Source organism: Dromiciops gliroides, chromosome 2, assembly GCF_019393635.1.
Source record: "Dromiciops gliroides isolate mDroGli1 chromosome 2, mDroGli1.pri, whole genome shotgun sequence".
Classification (NCBI taxonomy): domain Eukaryota; kingdom Metazoa; phylum Chordata; class Mammalia; order Microbiotheria; family Microbiotheriidae; genus Dromiciops; species Dromiciops gliroides.
The window spans coordinates 545,191,048-545,208,034 of NC_057862.1; the positions used below are offsets into that span (position 1 = coordinate 545,191,048).

The following is a 16,987-nucleotide window of genomic DNA, read 5'->3' on the forward strand; positions in this document are numbered from 1 at the left end:
GGCTTGAAGGTAAAGGATTGGATTTCTTGGGTATGCTTGGGAGGGGCTCTGATTTAAGAACCCTCTGACCCTTCTAGAGCCCACTCTGGCTTGAGAGCCAGGTAGAGAAAGAGTATAGTCTCTGAATACATTTGGTCTCCTTTACCAGCATGATAGTGGTACAAGAAAACAAGTATCATCACAAAGTGGTTGATGCTCAAAAATGAAGATTGGTTTGCCCTCCCCTCTTGTGCAGATTCCGTACCTCCCAGATGCCATAGCACCTCCCAAATAAATTCTGGCCAGGATCTTCATTCAGTTATATGTTTTATTCTCTAATAGGTACAATACTAAAATAAACACAAATTAAAAAAAAGTTTTATTAAAACAAAACTGTACAAAAAAGCAGTATATACTACATTGTAATTACAGAACAGTCTACTGTCCAAAAGGCACTAATCCAGAATAGGAGATACAATGATACAGGACTCATTGGGACTATTTTAATCAATACAAGAGAGCGCTTGTTTCCTTGTCCATTCACATCTAGAAACAAGGGCTTTTGCTACAGTCATTACACATTGTTATCAATATGAGTCCTACAGGTGAAGGTGCAGTATCACTCTCCCTAGAGCAGATGAACGCTTACAGGGGTCACTGGGGAATTTTTGGTGTGGATGGAATTGAAGAGAGGGGCCAGATTCACCCCCTTCTCTAGGGTAGGGGTATCCGGTCCCAGGGTGGCTCCTCAGGAAGGCTGTGATGGGCCTCTGGGTGGAATCTGGCTTTGCTTCGAACCTGAACTCTTGGTTTTACCTGGCAGTCCTTCCTGCCATTTCATCCACTTCATGTATTTTAGTGTGGGAAACTTTCAGTGGCTTTTCTGCCCTCCCTGGATTTCAAGAGATTTGCAGCACGGTTCTTTAGGATGACAAACATCACCCACTCAGCCTGAGTAGTCTTTTTGGTATCCAGATAGGAAAAGGAAGTGAAACTCTCAAAGGAAAACTGTGGTCACTTATCAGAAAAGTGTCACCAAGCTGGGGGCCTGGGCCACCTTTTGAGGGCCGACCTTGTGTTGCCAAACTAGGAGGCCCCGTCCCTAGAGCATGGTGACGTCCTATCTCCAGTGCTTGGTGGGTCCATTGGACGATGCATGTTGCAAAGGCTCTTGCTCTCTCGGGGTTTGTATGATGGAGTCCTGCTTCAGAGGCATTTTGTGCCAATCCCCAGAAAGCAGCTGGACTAGTTCGTTGGGCCCTCAATCCAGTTCTGCAACCAAGCTCCTCTACCAACCAAGAGTTACATCTAGGCAACTTTTGTTCAACAAACGGACCTTCCAGGAACTGAGCTTGGTCAAAGGGTGCCACTGACTTCTTTGCTTTTTGTGACCTCAGTAACTCTCTAAACCCCAAGTTTCAGTCTGTAAAGGCCTCTGGCCCTAAGGAGGAGAGATACTGCAGCTTTCAAAACAGTGTCATACACATAGAAGACGAAGACAGGCATCTGGATGTTAACAAAAATAAGTAACAAAGAAATATGATTAAACCAAATCTCTTCTCACATCATCCTATACTACATCCTCCTTCTGCTTAGCAGAAAATTGTACGTACACAAAAATACAAATACACAATTTTGTAGAACAGTCTGATTTTAATATATTTATATATATTTATATTTATATGAGTGGCAGGTTAGTTCATTATATAGAGCTTTTTGCACTTTTGGCTCATATGCAACAAGGCTTATAAATTCAGCTTTAGCTTTCATTCAGGTTTTATAGCTTTTGAACAATTGTTTTCACATTTAAAGCAGCATCCAATTTGCAATAGGAGTTTGTGGTGGTTATAGGAAAGATCAGGTCAAGAGGTTATTTAAGGGAAGGGGGGAGACATCGGGGTAGGGAAGATATACATTCCAGTGTGTGGTAATGTAAAAAGGATTGTGTGTGTGGACTAGAGCATACCATGTTGACCCCTTGAGGTAGACTGAACACCTTACAGCAGACTCAGACACAGGTGTGATTTGCCCTCAGGGACACATGGTGTACAAGATATGGAGAACAAAGACTAGGAGACTCCCAAATGGAAACACAAAAACATGAAACACACAAACGGCCAGGGCAGGGGGAAGGGGGAAATCCTTTCCCCCCCTCAATCTACCTGGCAATGACTCAACACAGGTCATCCTAGTCGTACGACTGTTTGGCGAATGCAAAATACTTTCAGGCAATCAATCCTCAGTCATCGGGCCTATGGTGTCTGATCCAATTACAACCATTACATTTGCTTTCCATTTTCTAACTTGCTGTGCCAGCTAGTTCCCACCCCTACTAGGAGACATTAAAACAAAGCTGCGCAACGTTCGGCAACGGAAACAATTCCCCTCCCCCTCTGCTTTTTATGGAGTGTCCAAGTCCAGTTAAGTGAACGGAAGCCGGGATTCCTTTCCCTCCTCTAATTGCATTTCATTGTCATTTCTCCCCTGTTCCCCACATTCTCGCCAACATTCATGTCTTGTCAATTACAGCCAGGGTAATTGATAAGCACTTAGTAAAGCCAGTAAAAAGAGCATCTGGAGACTCAAGTGACAGTGCACTGACAAACTGTCCTGGTTGGTTTCTGGGCTCCAGGAAGGCCTTGTTTCTATTACCACGATGCTATTTCTCCAATTTGATCATTTCTCTAGCAGTAAGCCAGGTGACATTCCATCCAAAGCAGAAATACCACCTGTAATGTTGCCTTTGCTTATTAACTTGATGGTGTCCTGTGTTTGCGGGTGACTGCACCATCAGAGCAAAAATGCTCATCCATGAAGACTGGTGTCTAGACAACAATTGTTCCATTTCTTTCAAACCTTTTAAGAACAAATTGTCCAAGAGGTGTTTTGTTATGGGATTTGAATCAAGTGCAGTCACGTTCACCATGTGATAAAGGCCCCTTTGCTTAATCAGACTTAAACTATCTTTTTAAAGACACCTTACACTCATCTTTTGAGCATGTGATTTTGATGGTAAGACCCTGCCAGTGGCTGTATTTTGAGCCACAGTGAATGACTGTGATCCACAGAATCTCGAAGCTAGATGGAAACTTGGAGAGCACCCAGTCCAACCAGGACCTGAACAGGAATCCCCTCTACAATATTCCCACCAAATGGTTGTCTAGCCTAAGCTCTGAGGACCTCCAGTGATGAAGAACTCACCACCTCCTGAGCTAGCCCATCCTACTTCTGGATAACTCCAGTTGTTAGCAAGTTTTTTTCTTACATGGAGCCAAACTCTGACTCCCTTCTTCAAATCTAGATAGAGAGGATGAGAAAAGACAGTGACGATTCTAGTGCTAACAATCCTAAATGAATCATGTTTAATAATCACAGTTATATGATTTATCCTCTTGGATCAGAGCTGTTCTGACTGCTGTCAAAGGATAGACTCCACTCTGCTCTGGAGATGGTGTGGATCTACCTGACTGGAGGGCTACTGGGATTTAAATGAGCAATACAAGACTCCTTAAAAGTTCTCAATGAATCAAGACCATGACTGCATGAATGAAAGAAACAGCAAAACAATGACAAACAGAGCCAGCATCAAGAAGCAATGACGTATTTTCTCCTGCTGGCTTGACCTTGAAGCTGTTCTGCCCGCAGAACGCCAGTGACATGGGGTGGAGGGGGTGCTTTCCCTCCACCCGCCCGGAGGGCTGTGCATGGGCCAGGGAAGGGAAAAGGGGAAGGGGAGAGGGCGAGGAGGGAATCAGGCCTGATTCTCTGGTGGGCTCCAGAGTTATGTCACTTGCTTAGGCACTTAAAAAAAAAACCCAACAACAAATAAAAATATATCCTTTAAAGGTACTGAACACTGATCTTGGTCATGACCATGGAAGGGATAGGGAGCCCATGGGGAATTAGACAAGGCTATGGGCTCTTCCAGGGGAGACAACTATGATGTCCTTGGCATCTTTCAATGAAGGCATATTTCCAACTCCGATAGCTTTCTTGCATCCCTAGGAAACCCAGAAGAGACAAATACTATGTTGACTCAGGTGCTGGGTCCAGAACTCTTTCACGAAAAACTGATGATTCCCTGTGTCTTATGTGGGAAGCTTACTTTTAGCTGTAGTGGGAACCCCATTAAGCAGCAGGATGGGCTCAAGAGTAGAATTAGGGACAATTCTATCTGGAACACAAGAAGATTCATTTATGAGAGAAGGAGGGGTATGAAACAGGCTAGCATGGAGCATCACTGGGAAAGATGCTGCTGGAAAAGAAAATGGCCTTTCAAAGAGGTGCAATCCAGTAAAAGCAAGTATGGTTCTGAAGTCACGTCATGAGAGTTTCCCAAATTTTGAAAATGCAACTCTCCTGAAAGACAGAAATTTATTTTTGGTACACTGATGTGCATTACTAGTAGCACAAGGAAATAGTACATGGGTTCACTGACACTGGCACATTGAAACCCAGCTTTCCTGACCAAATGATGCTAATTATTTGACTTTAATACAAAAAGCAACTGTACACTGTCTTTGTTTCTTTCTCTTTCTTTAACATACACATACATACACGCATACACACACACACACACACACACACAGGCGGGCACTGAATCTGGCACTAGAACACAAAAATTCAACATAATGTCAGTCAAACAGCTATTGTTTACATGAATAAAGCACTGGTGTGGTCTTCTTGTCCGGGCTAAACAGCATAAGTGAATGATAAGCTGGAAAAATCATCCTTCCAAGTTTCTGCTGGGCTCTAAGCCCTCAAAGAAAAGTGAGAGGTTTTAATGATTCAAAGAAGCCACAAGACCACTACAATTTATAGTATGACCTGGAGAGAGCTGATTGGGAATTGAAGCAGTTATAAAGCAAAGAATTAAACTTGGGCCAGGGCAGTCATCTCTTTTAAGTATCTTTTTTATGGAATCCATATGTAACTTCTTGGTGAAGCTGTGTAAATGGTTAGGAAAGAGAGAATTTACTTCTCCTGAAATGCCCTGCCACCCTGTACAGCTCAAAGACTGGCTCTGTAGAAAACAAAAGAGGATCTACTTCCATGTTTTGTTGTTTGAGTTTTCTAATGAGGACACAGTCCAAATACCACTAGCGGTAAAAACTATCTATCAGGGTTGTTGAGTACCTCTGCACCAACCCGCTCCTCCATTTAGCACTGTTTCAGTCAGAGACTATCCTAACATTGCAAACAGTTGGTTGGCATTTTCCATCAGTCAATGCAAAAGCTCCTCAAAGTGTATTCAAATTCTTGGATTCAAGAAAAGAGGGATGTAAGATTTAACTGACTAGCTAACTAAAATTAACTGTTTATATTCCTGAGAGGGGAGGAAACATATATGGGGAAAGGGAGATGGGAAGAAATATGACTGTACCATTGTAAAATCAGAGAACTCAGAATTGATACTGAGAGGTCATTTGGTACAACCTTTGAACTAGTATATAAATCCCTCTATGACATCCCTGACAGATGATCATTAAGCCACACTTGTACATGTCAGATGACAAGTAGCTCACTTCTATCGGAAGCATCCCATTCTATTACTGAATGGCTCTAACTGTTCAATAGTTTTTTATTTTGTTGAGCAAAAATTACTTCCTGGTAACTTTTATCCTTTTATATTCTTATAAGAGATTGAAAAGGTACATATAATGCAAGTACATGGTAAAGCAAATTTCAGGAGATTTTTAATGAGAAAGGAATAAATAATTCCACTTCTGTCACCAGCCTTAACTAGGAAGAAGAATCAAAATTTTATGTTTTGGGATAAAAAAACATTATAGTATCAACCGTTCCTCATGATTTTAAATTTTAGGAAAACAGACCTTCTTGGGATGTAATGCCAGTTTTTGCCCTAATTCTGATGCATGGGGGTGGGGCAGGGAAAGGAGTAGCCACAGGATCGTGTGGCAAAGACTTAGGTGGAAAAGCTTAAGTACATTAAGACAGGGGAATGAAGAAGGAACAGATCTTTAGCTCAAGTCCTTTCCTATACCTTAAAGCACTTCTTTAATTTTGATCACTAGAATATCAGACCATGTTGGAAGGTTTTCACTGTAGTGTCAATTCTATTTCTTTTGAATACTAAAGAGATAATCAGGGTTGTCTCACAACTCATAGAATTTTACTCCTCGATTCAGACTTCAGAAAACCTAATCTTTAGCCATACTGTAAATTCTAATGGAAATATTTAAACACTTGCTTCTTTCCACATCTGGGAAAAACTAGAAAACAGACTGCTTTCTCTTAGTGGTCATAAAACCATGCTGACTCCAATTGGCAGAAAGAGATGAAGAATGATTCTGAGCACTAGTTTCTAGTGTTTCTTTGGAAAAAATAAAACAAAAGCCCCAGTGACTATACTTATGTTTGAAAACAGATGCTATGCAGCTCTTTAAGGAATGGGAGCTTCATGTAAGAAGCCTCGATGGGAATCTACAGCCTGACCTGCTCAAACCACATAGCTGATTAATGTTCTAAGAATATGGTTAGGCTGAAAAAGCTAATGAGCAATAGTCCATGACAGTCTCCATACAATTTTACAGTAAACCTCAATATTCCCATAATTTAGAATTTCATCCAGAAATTTTTAGGTTAAGTGAGGATTTTTTCTCACTCTTGGTGTAAGAAAGAAAAATTTGTTAAAGAAGAAGCAACAAGACCCACCATACCTGAGGATCTTTTATATTCCCTAGAGGCTGACACAATAACTGTTGGGTCATCCAAGCTAAAGTATACAAGACCATGTCTACCCCCCCCCCCAAAAAAAACCCACCCAACAACAACAAAAACAACAAACCCTCAGAAACATATGGGAATCAATCAGTCACTTTCTAAGCAAAGATCTAATATAAGCATTTAAGAAAATGAAACTGGGCTTTGGAGGCACACAGAGGGCCCTTCTCATCACCCAAATCCTCCCAAGGTAGAAGTTTATTCCTTCAAGCCTTCGATTAAAGTCCAAATGCAAAGATCCTTGAGAGGACAACACTCTAAGTTATTAGCCAACAGTTCTATTTCAGAATGAGGAAATGATTTCAAAGTAGGTTTTGAAGGAGGAGATGAAGAGAACACACTGGATATCAGAGATTGGCAGAAAAGGGTCTACTTCACTCTTTTGTCCATGGCTGCCTCAGTCTTGTCAGAATCTTAAAATTATTCCCCCAAGATGGAGGCTTCTGGGTAGATTCTGACATCACTGAGGGGTGCTAAACTTCTATCAGATGAAGACATTATAAGAAGCAATTGGCAAAGCAACACCAAAAGCATGGAGAAACCAATTATTTGGGAGATGGCACCTTACCAATAAGCCTTAAAAGATATTCCTATTTCACACTTTAATGAAAATTTGATATCCTGGTAGAAGAAGGGGTGGCTCAAAGATTAGTTTGTACCTTTCCCAGCACAAGGCCATAGCTCCTGATCCTACTCAAGATGTAAGCTGAACATTTTTTCTGTGGGGAAAGGAAGAAAGAAAAAAGGAGGAAAAGGTAAGGAAACAGTAGGGTAAGAAAATAGGGAAGATTCAAACAAAAAATTAAGGGTCTATAATTAGACATTAGAAATTTACTCTTAGATTAGAAAAGAGAAGCTATGGAAAATCCATTTGTGTTCCTTCTGTATGGTATATCAGTTCCTTCTGTTGTTTATATCAGTTATGTCTCTTAGGAGAAATATATTTTATTTAATGAATGAGTTGGTTCTCAAATAATTTCTGATGATGACTAAAATATAAAATAGCTGTCTATGGAGCATGAGCTAGAAGTTCTAAGATGGGAATTTTAGCAAGGCAGAAACTCCTTTATGTCAAACAAACATAAGGTCCCAGCAAAAAAGTAACTGGTTTGATCTTATGAGTGGCTGGCTACTAGTGACTTACTTAAGGGGTCTGGCTATGGATTATGCCCAGTCAAAGCTATAATCAATTATAAGGTAAATAGAGTTGAAATAATAAATGAATGCACGTATAATTTATATTGAATTGCCTATCTTCTTAAAGGAGGGGGTAGGAAGGAGGAAGGAAGAGAATTTGGAACACAAAGTTTTTAAAGTGGATAATAAAATTGTCTTTACATGTAACTGGGGAAAAATAAAATGCTAAATAAATAAAAAATAAAAAAAATAACTGGTAGAATTCACTTGTTAAAAAAAAGAAATAAGAAGTGAATGGCTTGCAAATAATCTAAGAGGTGAATGGGGGACTATAAAGTAAAGACATTTATTTTGGCTGAAGGAAAATCAAATTGAAATCCTCCTCTTTTCATCATGGAGGAACATGAATTCCATGTCATTATCTGACTGAGTTGCTATTCCAAATGTTCCTGAGAACATTAGTGCTAAAACAGAAGTAGGGAATGAGAAATCTGCTGTTTTCACGCCCATAAAGGACAGAAATCCTTTTAATTATGACCATGCCAATCTACATCTTGCTAAAACAGCTAATTACATGTCAAAAGGACACCCAGTCATTCAGAACAATTATCATTATATTTTTATGTATTCATTCTACCCAACCAATTACCATGGTTACAGTTTGAAAAGACTCAGCCAAACCCTCATCTGATCACACATCAATATGAGTTGAAGAATAACTTACGGCATCATCCATCCACTTTTAATTTGAAAAGGGCAAGAAAAGGAAAATTAAGTCCAAGTAGAGTATACCTCAATACTGTGTATTCACAAAGAACCGTGTTGGTGGTACACACACACACACACACACACACACACACACACACACAATCAAAGTAATTTTGCACTTCTGGCCAGCATGCTTGCACCCATTTCTATCATCTAGATGGCACCACAACTACCAGAAAACAGCTAAAAGGGCATTGGATCAGCTTCCAGTTACCATTCAGATGGTTTTGGAGAAATCAAAGAGCTTGTCATAAAAAGAAGATGGAAAAATACAGAGTTTCTCCTCAAATTTTATTGATGAAAGAAGGAGGCTTACAAGAAAAAAATTATATTAATTTAGCTTCTTAGGTGACCACAATTGTATGGTGTGGTGTATAGGAGAAGAGATGCATAGGGCTAGGGACATGTAGCCCTATCTCACCTCTATTATGCCCACTGAATACTTGGATAAGAAACAATAAAAGTGTAAAACACCTGTGTGTATGTATAGTCTCTCTTGGAATGTTCCTATGTCTGTAGAATAAAGGGAAAAAATACAACCAAAATTATAGGAAGCTGATTTCTCAGATGACAAGCCTTCACACTTCATTCTCTTTACTCCTCCAAAAAATGAATTGAGGTCAATACATTGAAAGTGTACTTGTTGGTCTCATTTCATGTCCTCATAAGGCCTCTCTACTGCTCTAGTTATAAACTACATTACAAAAATTACTACAGAAATCCCTCTTCTGAAATGTTACACATCCCTTATTGAGGTAAAGGATGAATAATGACTATCATATGTTTATGAAACATAAGACATTACAGAATAGAAGGAAGGAACCCATGGCTGGACAAGGATGCTTCCTACCTGAAAGCAACTGTCAAATTGAGGGATTGTTGCCATTCACAGATGCCTCCTCTGGAAAACCTTCCATTCTCATTAGTGCACAATACCTTTAAATGCGATAAATCAGGCATTACTGGAGACTGTAAATCAGACGATAGAAAAACTGAGAAAGGAGTTTGGATCATGCAGCTCAGTTTGCCAAATTCTCTTTGGCTGACAACTGACCCCCAAATCCTGAGTAAACAACCTGGCAATTAAGGGACACAAAAAGGAATGCTTCCCGTGTGCAGTCCCCACCCACACCCCTGCTTTAAATGCAATAAACTACACAGTAGGAGCTGGTCACTGCATCAAACTTTTTACCTGGGAAAACCTGACAAACAAATCCGGCTCAGTAAAGCTATATATGGATTTGGCTGGTCTTACTTCAGCCCCAATGAAGACAGTAGTCAAACATTAACAATTACAAACAAAAATAACTCAAAATGACACAAAACCCCACCACTGCTCTGGCATGATAATTTGGTTCACGTGCAGAGCCCAAGACATATATCCAACGCACAACATAGAAGATCAGGACCTGTCAATGACAACTTTGCTACGGAGAGCAGAACCAACAAGTAAAAGTTATTGCCTAAGAGTTTGTTGAGACTTGTTGCAAAAAAGGGAAAAAGACAGAGACAGAGACACACGAGAGGTGAGAAAAGAAAGCTATGTGTGTCCTCTGAAGAAAACAAGAAAGCAGTTAAGGGCATGGCAGTGTGTGAAATGTGAAAAGCTCTTCTAACCAAACATGAGAAGAGAACCGGGAATTCAATGCTAATTTTTTTTGGGAAAAGATCATTTGTGAAGAGGGACATTTCTCTGCTTGGAGGCATGAGTCCAAAAAGAGTTTGACAATCCTGGATAATAAAATGAGGAGAGAGAATGATCAGACAGGAATGGACCAGCACAGGAATCTGACCATTTGCCCAGCCTACAGGTGGACAGAGCTAAAGAGCAATTGGGGTTGAAGGTGGAGCTCAGTGCTGAAACAGGGAGGACAAAAGGGACAGAGGATAATGAGTTTAACTTTAATGTTTGCTTGACACCTAGTGCCTGCCAGGGTTAGTGTGCTGGACTATGCTGAGGGAGCCGCTAAAACCTGTCAAAGACAAATGTCAAAACTTGGAAGCTGAAAATCTTGCTGAAATCTTTTGTTTTTCCTTCAAGGTGAAAATACATCAAGATATCTTGGCACAACACAGGTGGATCAATGCTTGCTGATTGATTGCTTGATAGACTGACTGCCTGTCAATATGAATCTCCTGGTGCTGTTGAGATCAGATTTCTATACTTGAGCCTAATGAACACCTCCACTACCCCACACTAAAACACAGTTCACTTGAAATTTAAAAAGAATCCTCATTCAAATTCTATAGCATCAGAAATGCCTGCTATTGCTGAGCAACTTATCACCAAGACTCTAGTTACTTGAGATGAGGACCAAAAGATATCGCTATATTACTGTGAATATTTTTTTAGCCAATATGTAAAACAGTTGTCACCCACGAGGAAGATAATGTTAAAATCAAATTCACAATGCTGAGTGAAGAGTTTAAGGGCTGGACACAAAGTCCAACACAATAAACCTACTATTGTGAGATTGCCCTCACACTGAGGATCTCATATTTCACTCTAATTAATAAACTGTATTGGACTATAGTGAAACACAAGTTGAAAGGGATTCCTTTGCTGCTTGCCCTGGGTCCTTTTCACTTCTCCTTGTCCCAGACCCCTGGACCTGGGCTCATTTTCACTGTCACCATCCATGGAGTGTCCTTTCATCTTCTATAGTGCATCTATTTTGTGACATGAGGTAACTGTAGAAATTGTCCGGATCCCGTGGCTCAAATGACATGCCTCTCCCCAACATATAACAAAGAAACCAAACAACTGTTGAAAGTTTCTAGAATTGGAAGACTAAAACTTTCCTTAGTAGTTCTCCCTGGGATAGAAGTAATACTGAAGTGAGCTAGGTTGTGTAAGTGTTTTAGAAATAAAAACATGGGGTCTCAGATGTGTATATTTAGTATTGCTCCTTTGAGGGGTGGGTAGAAAATTAGTTAGGAAGGGTCTTTACAAGATTCTCACAGGGTTGCCAAAAACATGGACAACTTACTCATCTGTGGTGAGTCTAGTGTTCTTGTAAGAAGAGCAGATAAACAAATGGTGGCAAGGGACTTTCGACTTCTTCCATTAGCAGGAAGGAGCAGAGACCTTGAGAACTTCCTTTAGGGGCTTGAAGTATAGTGTATGATTTGGAAAGAAAAGGCCAGTAGACCAGAAAAGGAAGATAAAGGATACCCAAAGGGATGAAACAAATAGGTGTTCTTAGAGCAATGGGTATGCTTGAACAACACCCTTAAGAATAAAAAAGGTTAGGATCTAAACAAAATTTCTGATGGCTTTCAAAACCCTGGGGGGGGGTAGGGGGTGGGAGAGGACAACCCCAAAATCCACAACCCAGAGGATTAGAAGTCAAATCTAAATAAGAACTTCACCGAAGAACTACAGTAGCTTGGATAAAAGAGCAGAATTCAAACTTATGGCAAACAAGGAATCTGGGTTAAGGATGAATCTGGATACAAAGGAAGTTATTCTTTAATTCAGGCAGAAATGTGATGGCTAAGAGTAGGCTGGCATTGTTAATTCGTTTCAGTGTTTCTTTAGTTACCATATTCTTCCCTTGTTCAATAAAGAGGAGAGGCAGCATGGTGTAGTAACAAGAAGATTGGTTTTGGAGTCAGGTGGCCTGAGGTCAAATCCTGGCTCTATTTAATACCTGCATGATCTTGGGCAACTCACTTCTATCTTTCTTCACATGTAAAATCAGAGTTGGTCTCAATAATTCCTAAGGTCCCCTTCCAACTCCACGTGTTTAAGAAGTCTGTGGTTGGAGTCTTCCTTTTCCTCTTCTGTAGCCCTCCTCAGGAGCATAAGAAGACCCTTGTTACTTATCTGTCCTACATGGAAACTTTTCCTCAATTTTAGCATGTTGCCAGAGGCACAGAAAGAACTGGTGTTGCACTTCTGAGACATCATAAACTCCCCTTTATTCTCTGAAGGGTGTTTTCTCCTTCATTCTTTAAAACAATGCAACCTTTCTGATAAGCTATGGCAACCAATGTATTTCTTTAGAAACTGCAGCTGTCTTAACAGTTTGAGTCTGTTCCATGAAAAGAAAGAGGAAGAACAAATGATAGTACAGCCCCAACATAAAGAAGCTATCAATTATCATAATCTCCTTACAATAAATCAGAGATGCTGCTTGTCAGAGAGTGTCTTCTCTCTGTCCTTTTCTCTCTGACTCAACTGGAGAATAAGCATAAAAAAATTCTACCCAAAATAAAAAAGCTACAATTTGTTAGATTTCTTCAGTGAAAAATAAAAAGAGGAGAGAACAAAGAAAGACTCACAAACTAAGAAAGAAGATTGGTGGTGGGATCAAATGATTTCATTCCTGAGCATAAGTCATGCTACTCAAATTTGCCTATTCAAGTAATATAAATCAAAAGGGGGAAATAGTTTTATTTTATTTCTGTTGTCCACATCTGCGAAAAGCACATATATTTTCCCCTGAAATAGAGCTCTTCAAAAACATGGATAGATGTGAACTTCATGTCTTCGGAAAGTGCTGATTCCTACTCACACTTAGCTAGCAAGACTGGAAGAGGAAGAGATGATTTGGTTAGTGTGGATCTTAATGGGAATACTGGCTGAAAACTTGATGATGCTCAAGAACTCCACTCAAAGGAAAAAGAAAAGGAGAAAATAAGGGAGTTCAGTCTCTCTAGTAATGGTTTGAAGTTCAAGATATTTGTGTGGGAAGGGGGAGGGGACAGAGAAAAGAGGAAGAGAAGAAATGGCACCTTCACTCCCTATTGGAAATAGTTCATGTGAAGAACAAAAGATATAGAAGCCCTGCTTAACAGCTAGCCTCTTATTCCCCATTAAACAAGGTTTTATTGTACATGGAGATAAAAGATGGATCGAGGCAGAAAACAGCAGCACTCGTGCCTGATTCAGACACATCCTATGCTGTTTCCTCTTACCGGCTATGACACGATGTCATTTAATCGGGACACCAGGAGATCATTTTCAGACAATGCCAGCAGATGTAATTTTCTTCGATGCATGGATAGTTCATCATTTTACTATTAGATGACAAGGTGATTGCAGGGTGACTCTATAATGCAAGTTCACTGTTTGGTATTTTGAATTCTTAAAACGAAAAAAGGATTTATCAAATATAAATATCTTTAAAAAGTAACAAAAGTGCTACATATGTGATCAAGGAAAAAATTCCATTAGTTACTGCTGCTTAAAGTAGATTAAACTTTACAAATATTACCACATCCATTATCAATATGGCTTCCAATTATTAATTAAATTGCCTGTGGCAGTATAGCTTTTTCTCATACCTTTACAAGGACAGAGTAAAGAACACCAAAGCAGTCACATCCCATTATATCTCCTACAATGTAAGTGGTAAATGATCCCCTGCCTTTTTCCTGCTCATATGTGAGTATTTGCATTTATGATCCCCCATATAACTGTTGTAGTCAAGTCCTCTATCAAATATTCTTACTTTGTAGGTTGCAGGCAAGAGTTACAAAGACAAAGTTATAAGCCCATTCATTCATTTGTGACCTTCAATCCCATCCTTGAGAGCTTCTGTTTTTAATTTTTTTTTTTTTTGGTGGCAAGGGAAGGGTAATGCAACTTTGAGGGTGAATCCTGGATCTTTTCCGGTCAGGCACTAGTAGCTGTGCCCATAATGTATAGTGGTTCTAAGAAGTAAACTTAGCCTCCATTAGACATTCAGCTCCTTTTCCCCAATGCTCTCAGGCTGGGCTTTTAACATGGTCCCAAAGGCAGAAGGCAGTATTTTATCCACTAAGTCACAGAGCTTGTGATAGGAGAGGATGTCTGTATTGGGCATGTTAACATCAACCAAAATCTGCGAATATGTTTTCCCATTGACATTCTTAGCACAGCACCCAGAGAAGTATAATCTAGCCACAGTGTGACTATAATGAGGCACGGCTTATTGCAGCTGGAAATCCATTATTCTCACACGGAGGTGGGGATTGTAGTGTTCTTTTTACTCTTTGCGGATACTCCCAAATGGTGTCTGTCAATCCTGTGCCACACTACCTCAGCTTGCATCCTTTCAGTCTTAGAGAAGGAAAGAAGGGTAGATAGACTAGTGTGACATGATATCTAAGGTTATCCGAGATTTTACATGTAGTCTAATATTTGAAAATCAAGGCCTATCTAAAATACCTGGAAGCACTTTCTTGGAATGCTAAGACAGAACAGAGCAGCAAGATTTTCGAGCCACAGGGGCTGGGAGAGGGAAGTTTGGTTGGTTGGTTGATTGGTTATTATTTACTGGGAATTAATACTGAGAGAGTATATGCAAAGGCTGAGGGCACCATGCCATCTTCACAGAACAAGACCCTAACAGCTAACTGACATACAAGAAACTGCAAAGTTATACTGTAAGAACACATATTAAGGACCGAGGAAAGTCTGCTAAGGTGCTACGTCTAAAACTAAGTTAACTTCTTGTGTTCGACCCTCCCTCTATCAGTCAGTCAGTCATCATCCAGGGCCTCTGTCTTGATCTCATTGGCTCCTTGCCGGGCCAGGGCCAAGATGGTATGGTTGACTGCTGCCATTTCCACAGCCAATGAGATGGGGTCTTGGTGGTCACTATGGCTAGTGCTGTCATCCTGCAGAGATGGAACAAAAGGGAGAACAACGTTAATGTCCTGGCGGAGTTTCAGCTCATAAAGGGGCATGCAAGGCAAGGCAAGTGGAAGATGAACATTCAAGGTCAGAAATGAAAGTGTTGGAGGAGGGAGGTGTCTCATGACAGGATGAAAATGAACTGTATATAAGTAGACACTGAATGGTCAGAAGTACAGTCATCATCTTGTGTTTTTGACAAAGGATAAGCACCCTAAATGGTTCTGTTAGTGGGGACTGTATTCAGGCTGCTAGAAGTTTTCTTAGTGGTCATGAATATAAGTTGTAAAGGTTGGCATGAAACTGCCAATGTGGACCTATGTTTAGGAGAGTGGTGTTATGTATCTTAGGAACTGCACGGTGTGACTTAGAGAGTGTATATGGAATGTCAGATACTGTTTGAGAACTCCTATACAAGGCTGCATAGCATTTCTTACTAAAGTGCTTGAGCAAACTAAGCAAGACTGAAGCCTGTAGTGTCTGACAGCCCACTGATGAATATATGTTTTTACACACAAAGGGAAAACTTTATTAGTGACTGTGATAAGACCAAAACCTGAAATGGGTGCACATGGAACTTTCTTGTCCCCAGTCAATTGTCTAATAAGAGTGTCTGCTACCTCACTTTGAGTGGCGTCCACTAAGGGTTAAGATTAATGTGCTCAGAAATAAAGCTCTGAGTGAAAATTAGCATTATGGAGTTTAATGCTACAGATATTGAGTATACATTTCACCCTGTGTTATATCCTGGGGAAGTGGTCTCAAGGACATTTGTAAGGAAGATAGCCATTGGCAGCTGTGAGTCTGGAAACAATGGCAGATGGAAGTTACCAAATACAGAAAAGGTTTTAGGTTTGCTTTCATCTCCTTAAAGTTAAAACAAAAAAAATAAAACAGAATAGTATGCTCAAAGATTGATGTGTGTGTGGGGGCAGCTAGGTTGTGCAGTGGATAGAACACTGGCCCTGGATTCAGGAGGACCTGAGTTCAAATCCGGCTTCAGACACTTAAGACTTACTAGCTGCGTGACCCTGGGGAGGTCACTTAACCCCAATTGCCTCACCAAAAAAAAAAAAAAAAGAAAAAAGAAAGAAAAGACAGAAAAAAAAAAGATTGATATGGGATTCTATCCTGGACACTCAGGGAGAAGGGTTGCAGAGATGTCTTTGAGTCTGCAACTGTTTACTCCCTTTAGAGATCAACACTGCTGCGCATCAAAAAAAATTATAAGATAAACTTCTTATGTATCAGGTGTACTACAAAATGATGGTACTCAAGCTGGGGAAGTAGAAACTGTGAAAAAAATCACTGTAAATTGATGTAGGGAAAACAGTTTCAAGCACTGACTAGAACATGGATTTTCTTTCTTCCCTAGCCCTTTTGTTAACTATATTCAAGAACTCCATAGGTATTAAGTAAACGAGAATCAGCCCTATTGCTTCTAGTGGAAGTCATGATAAGTGAGCATCGTGTTAATATGGGACCAATTACTAATACTGGAGAGAAGGTGTTCTGTCAAAGTCTGGAATGGTACACTACATAATGTGAGTATGTGGATACCACGCTGAAACTCTATTCAGATTTCCATGAAATTTACCAACAGATGTCAGGGAATTCCCCCCATTTAGAGCTAATGGATTTATCCCATCCAGTGGCTACTCTTAATACATTTCCTCTGATCAATGAAGAAAAAAATAAAGGTGAGATGGGAAGACATGCAGGCAGAAAGCATGT

The 16,987-nt window shown here is 40.1% G+C and overlaps 1 protein-coding gene across 7 annotated transcripts in view; it reads right to left on the reverse strand.

The window, feature by feature from the left end:
- Nucleotides 1-305: 305 nt before the first annotated feature.
- HMBOX1 (homeobox containing 1) overlaps nt 306-16,987 on the reverse strand; it is a 266,541-nt gene continuing 249,859 nt past the window's right edge. For all 7 annotated transcript variants that reach the window (XM_043988731.1, XM_043988733.1, XM_043988732.1 and 4 more), the window contains one exon: nt 306-15,237. In XM_043988731.1, the coding sequence (XP_043844666.1) occupies nt 15,100-15,237 (138 nt within the window). In that variant the 3' untranslated portion in view covers nt 306-15,099. The remainder of the gene's footprint in view (nt 15,238-16,987) is intronic.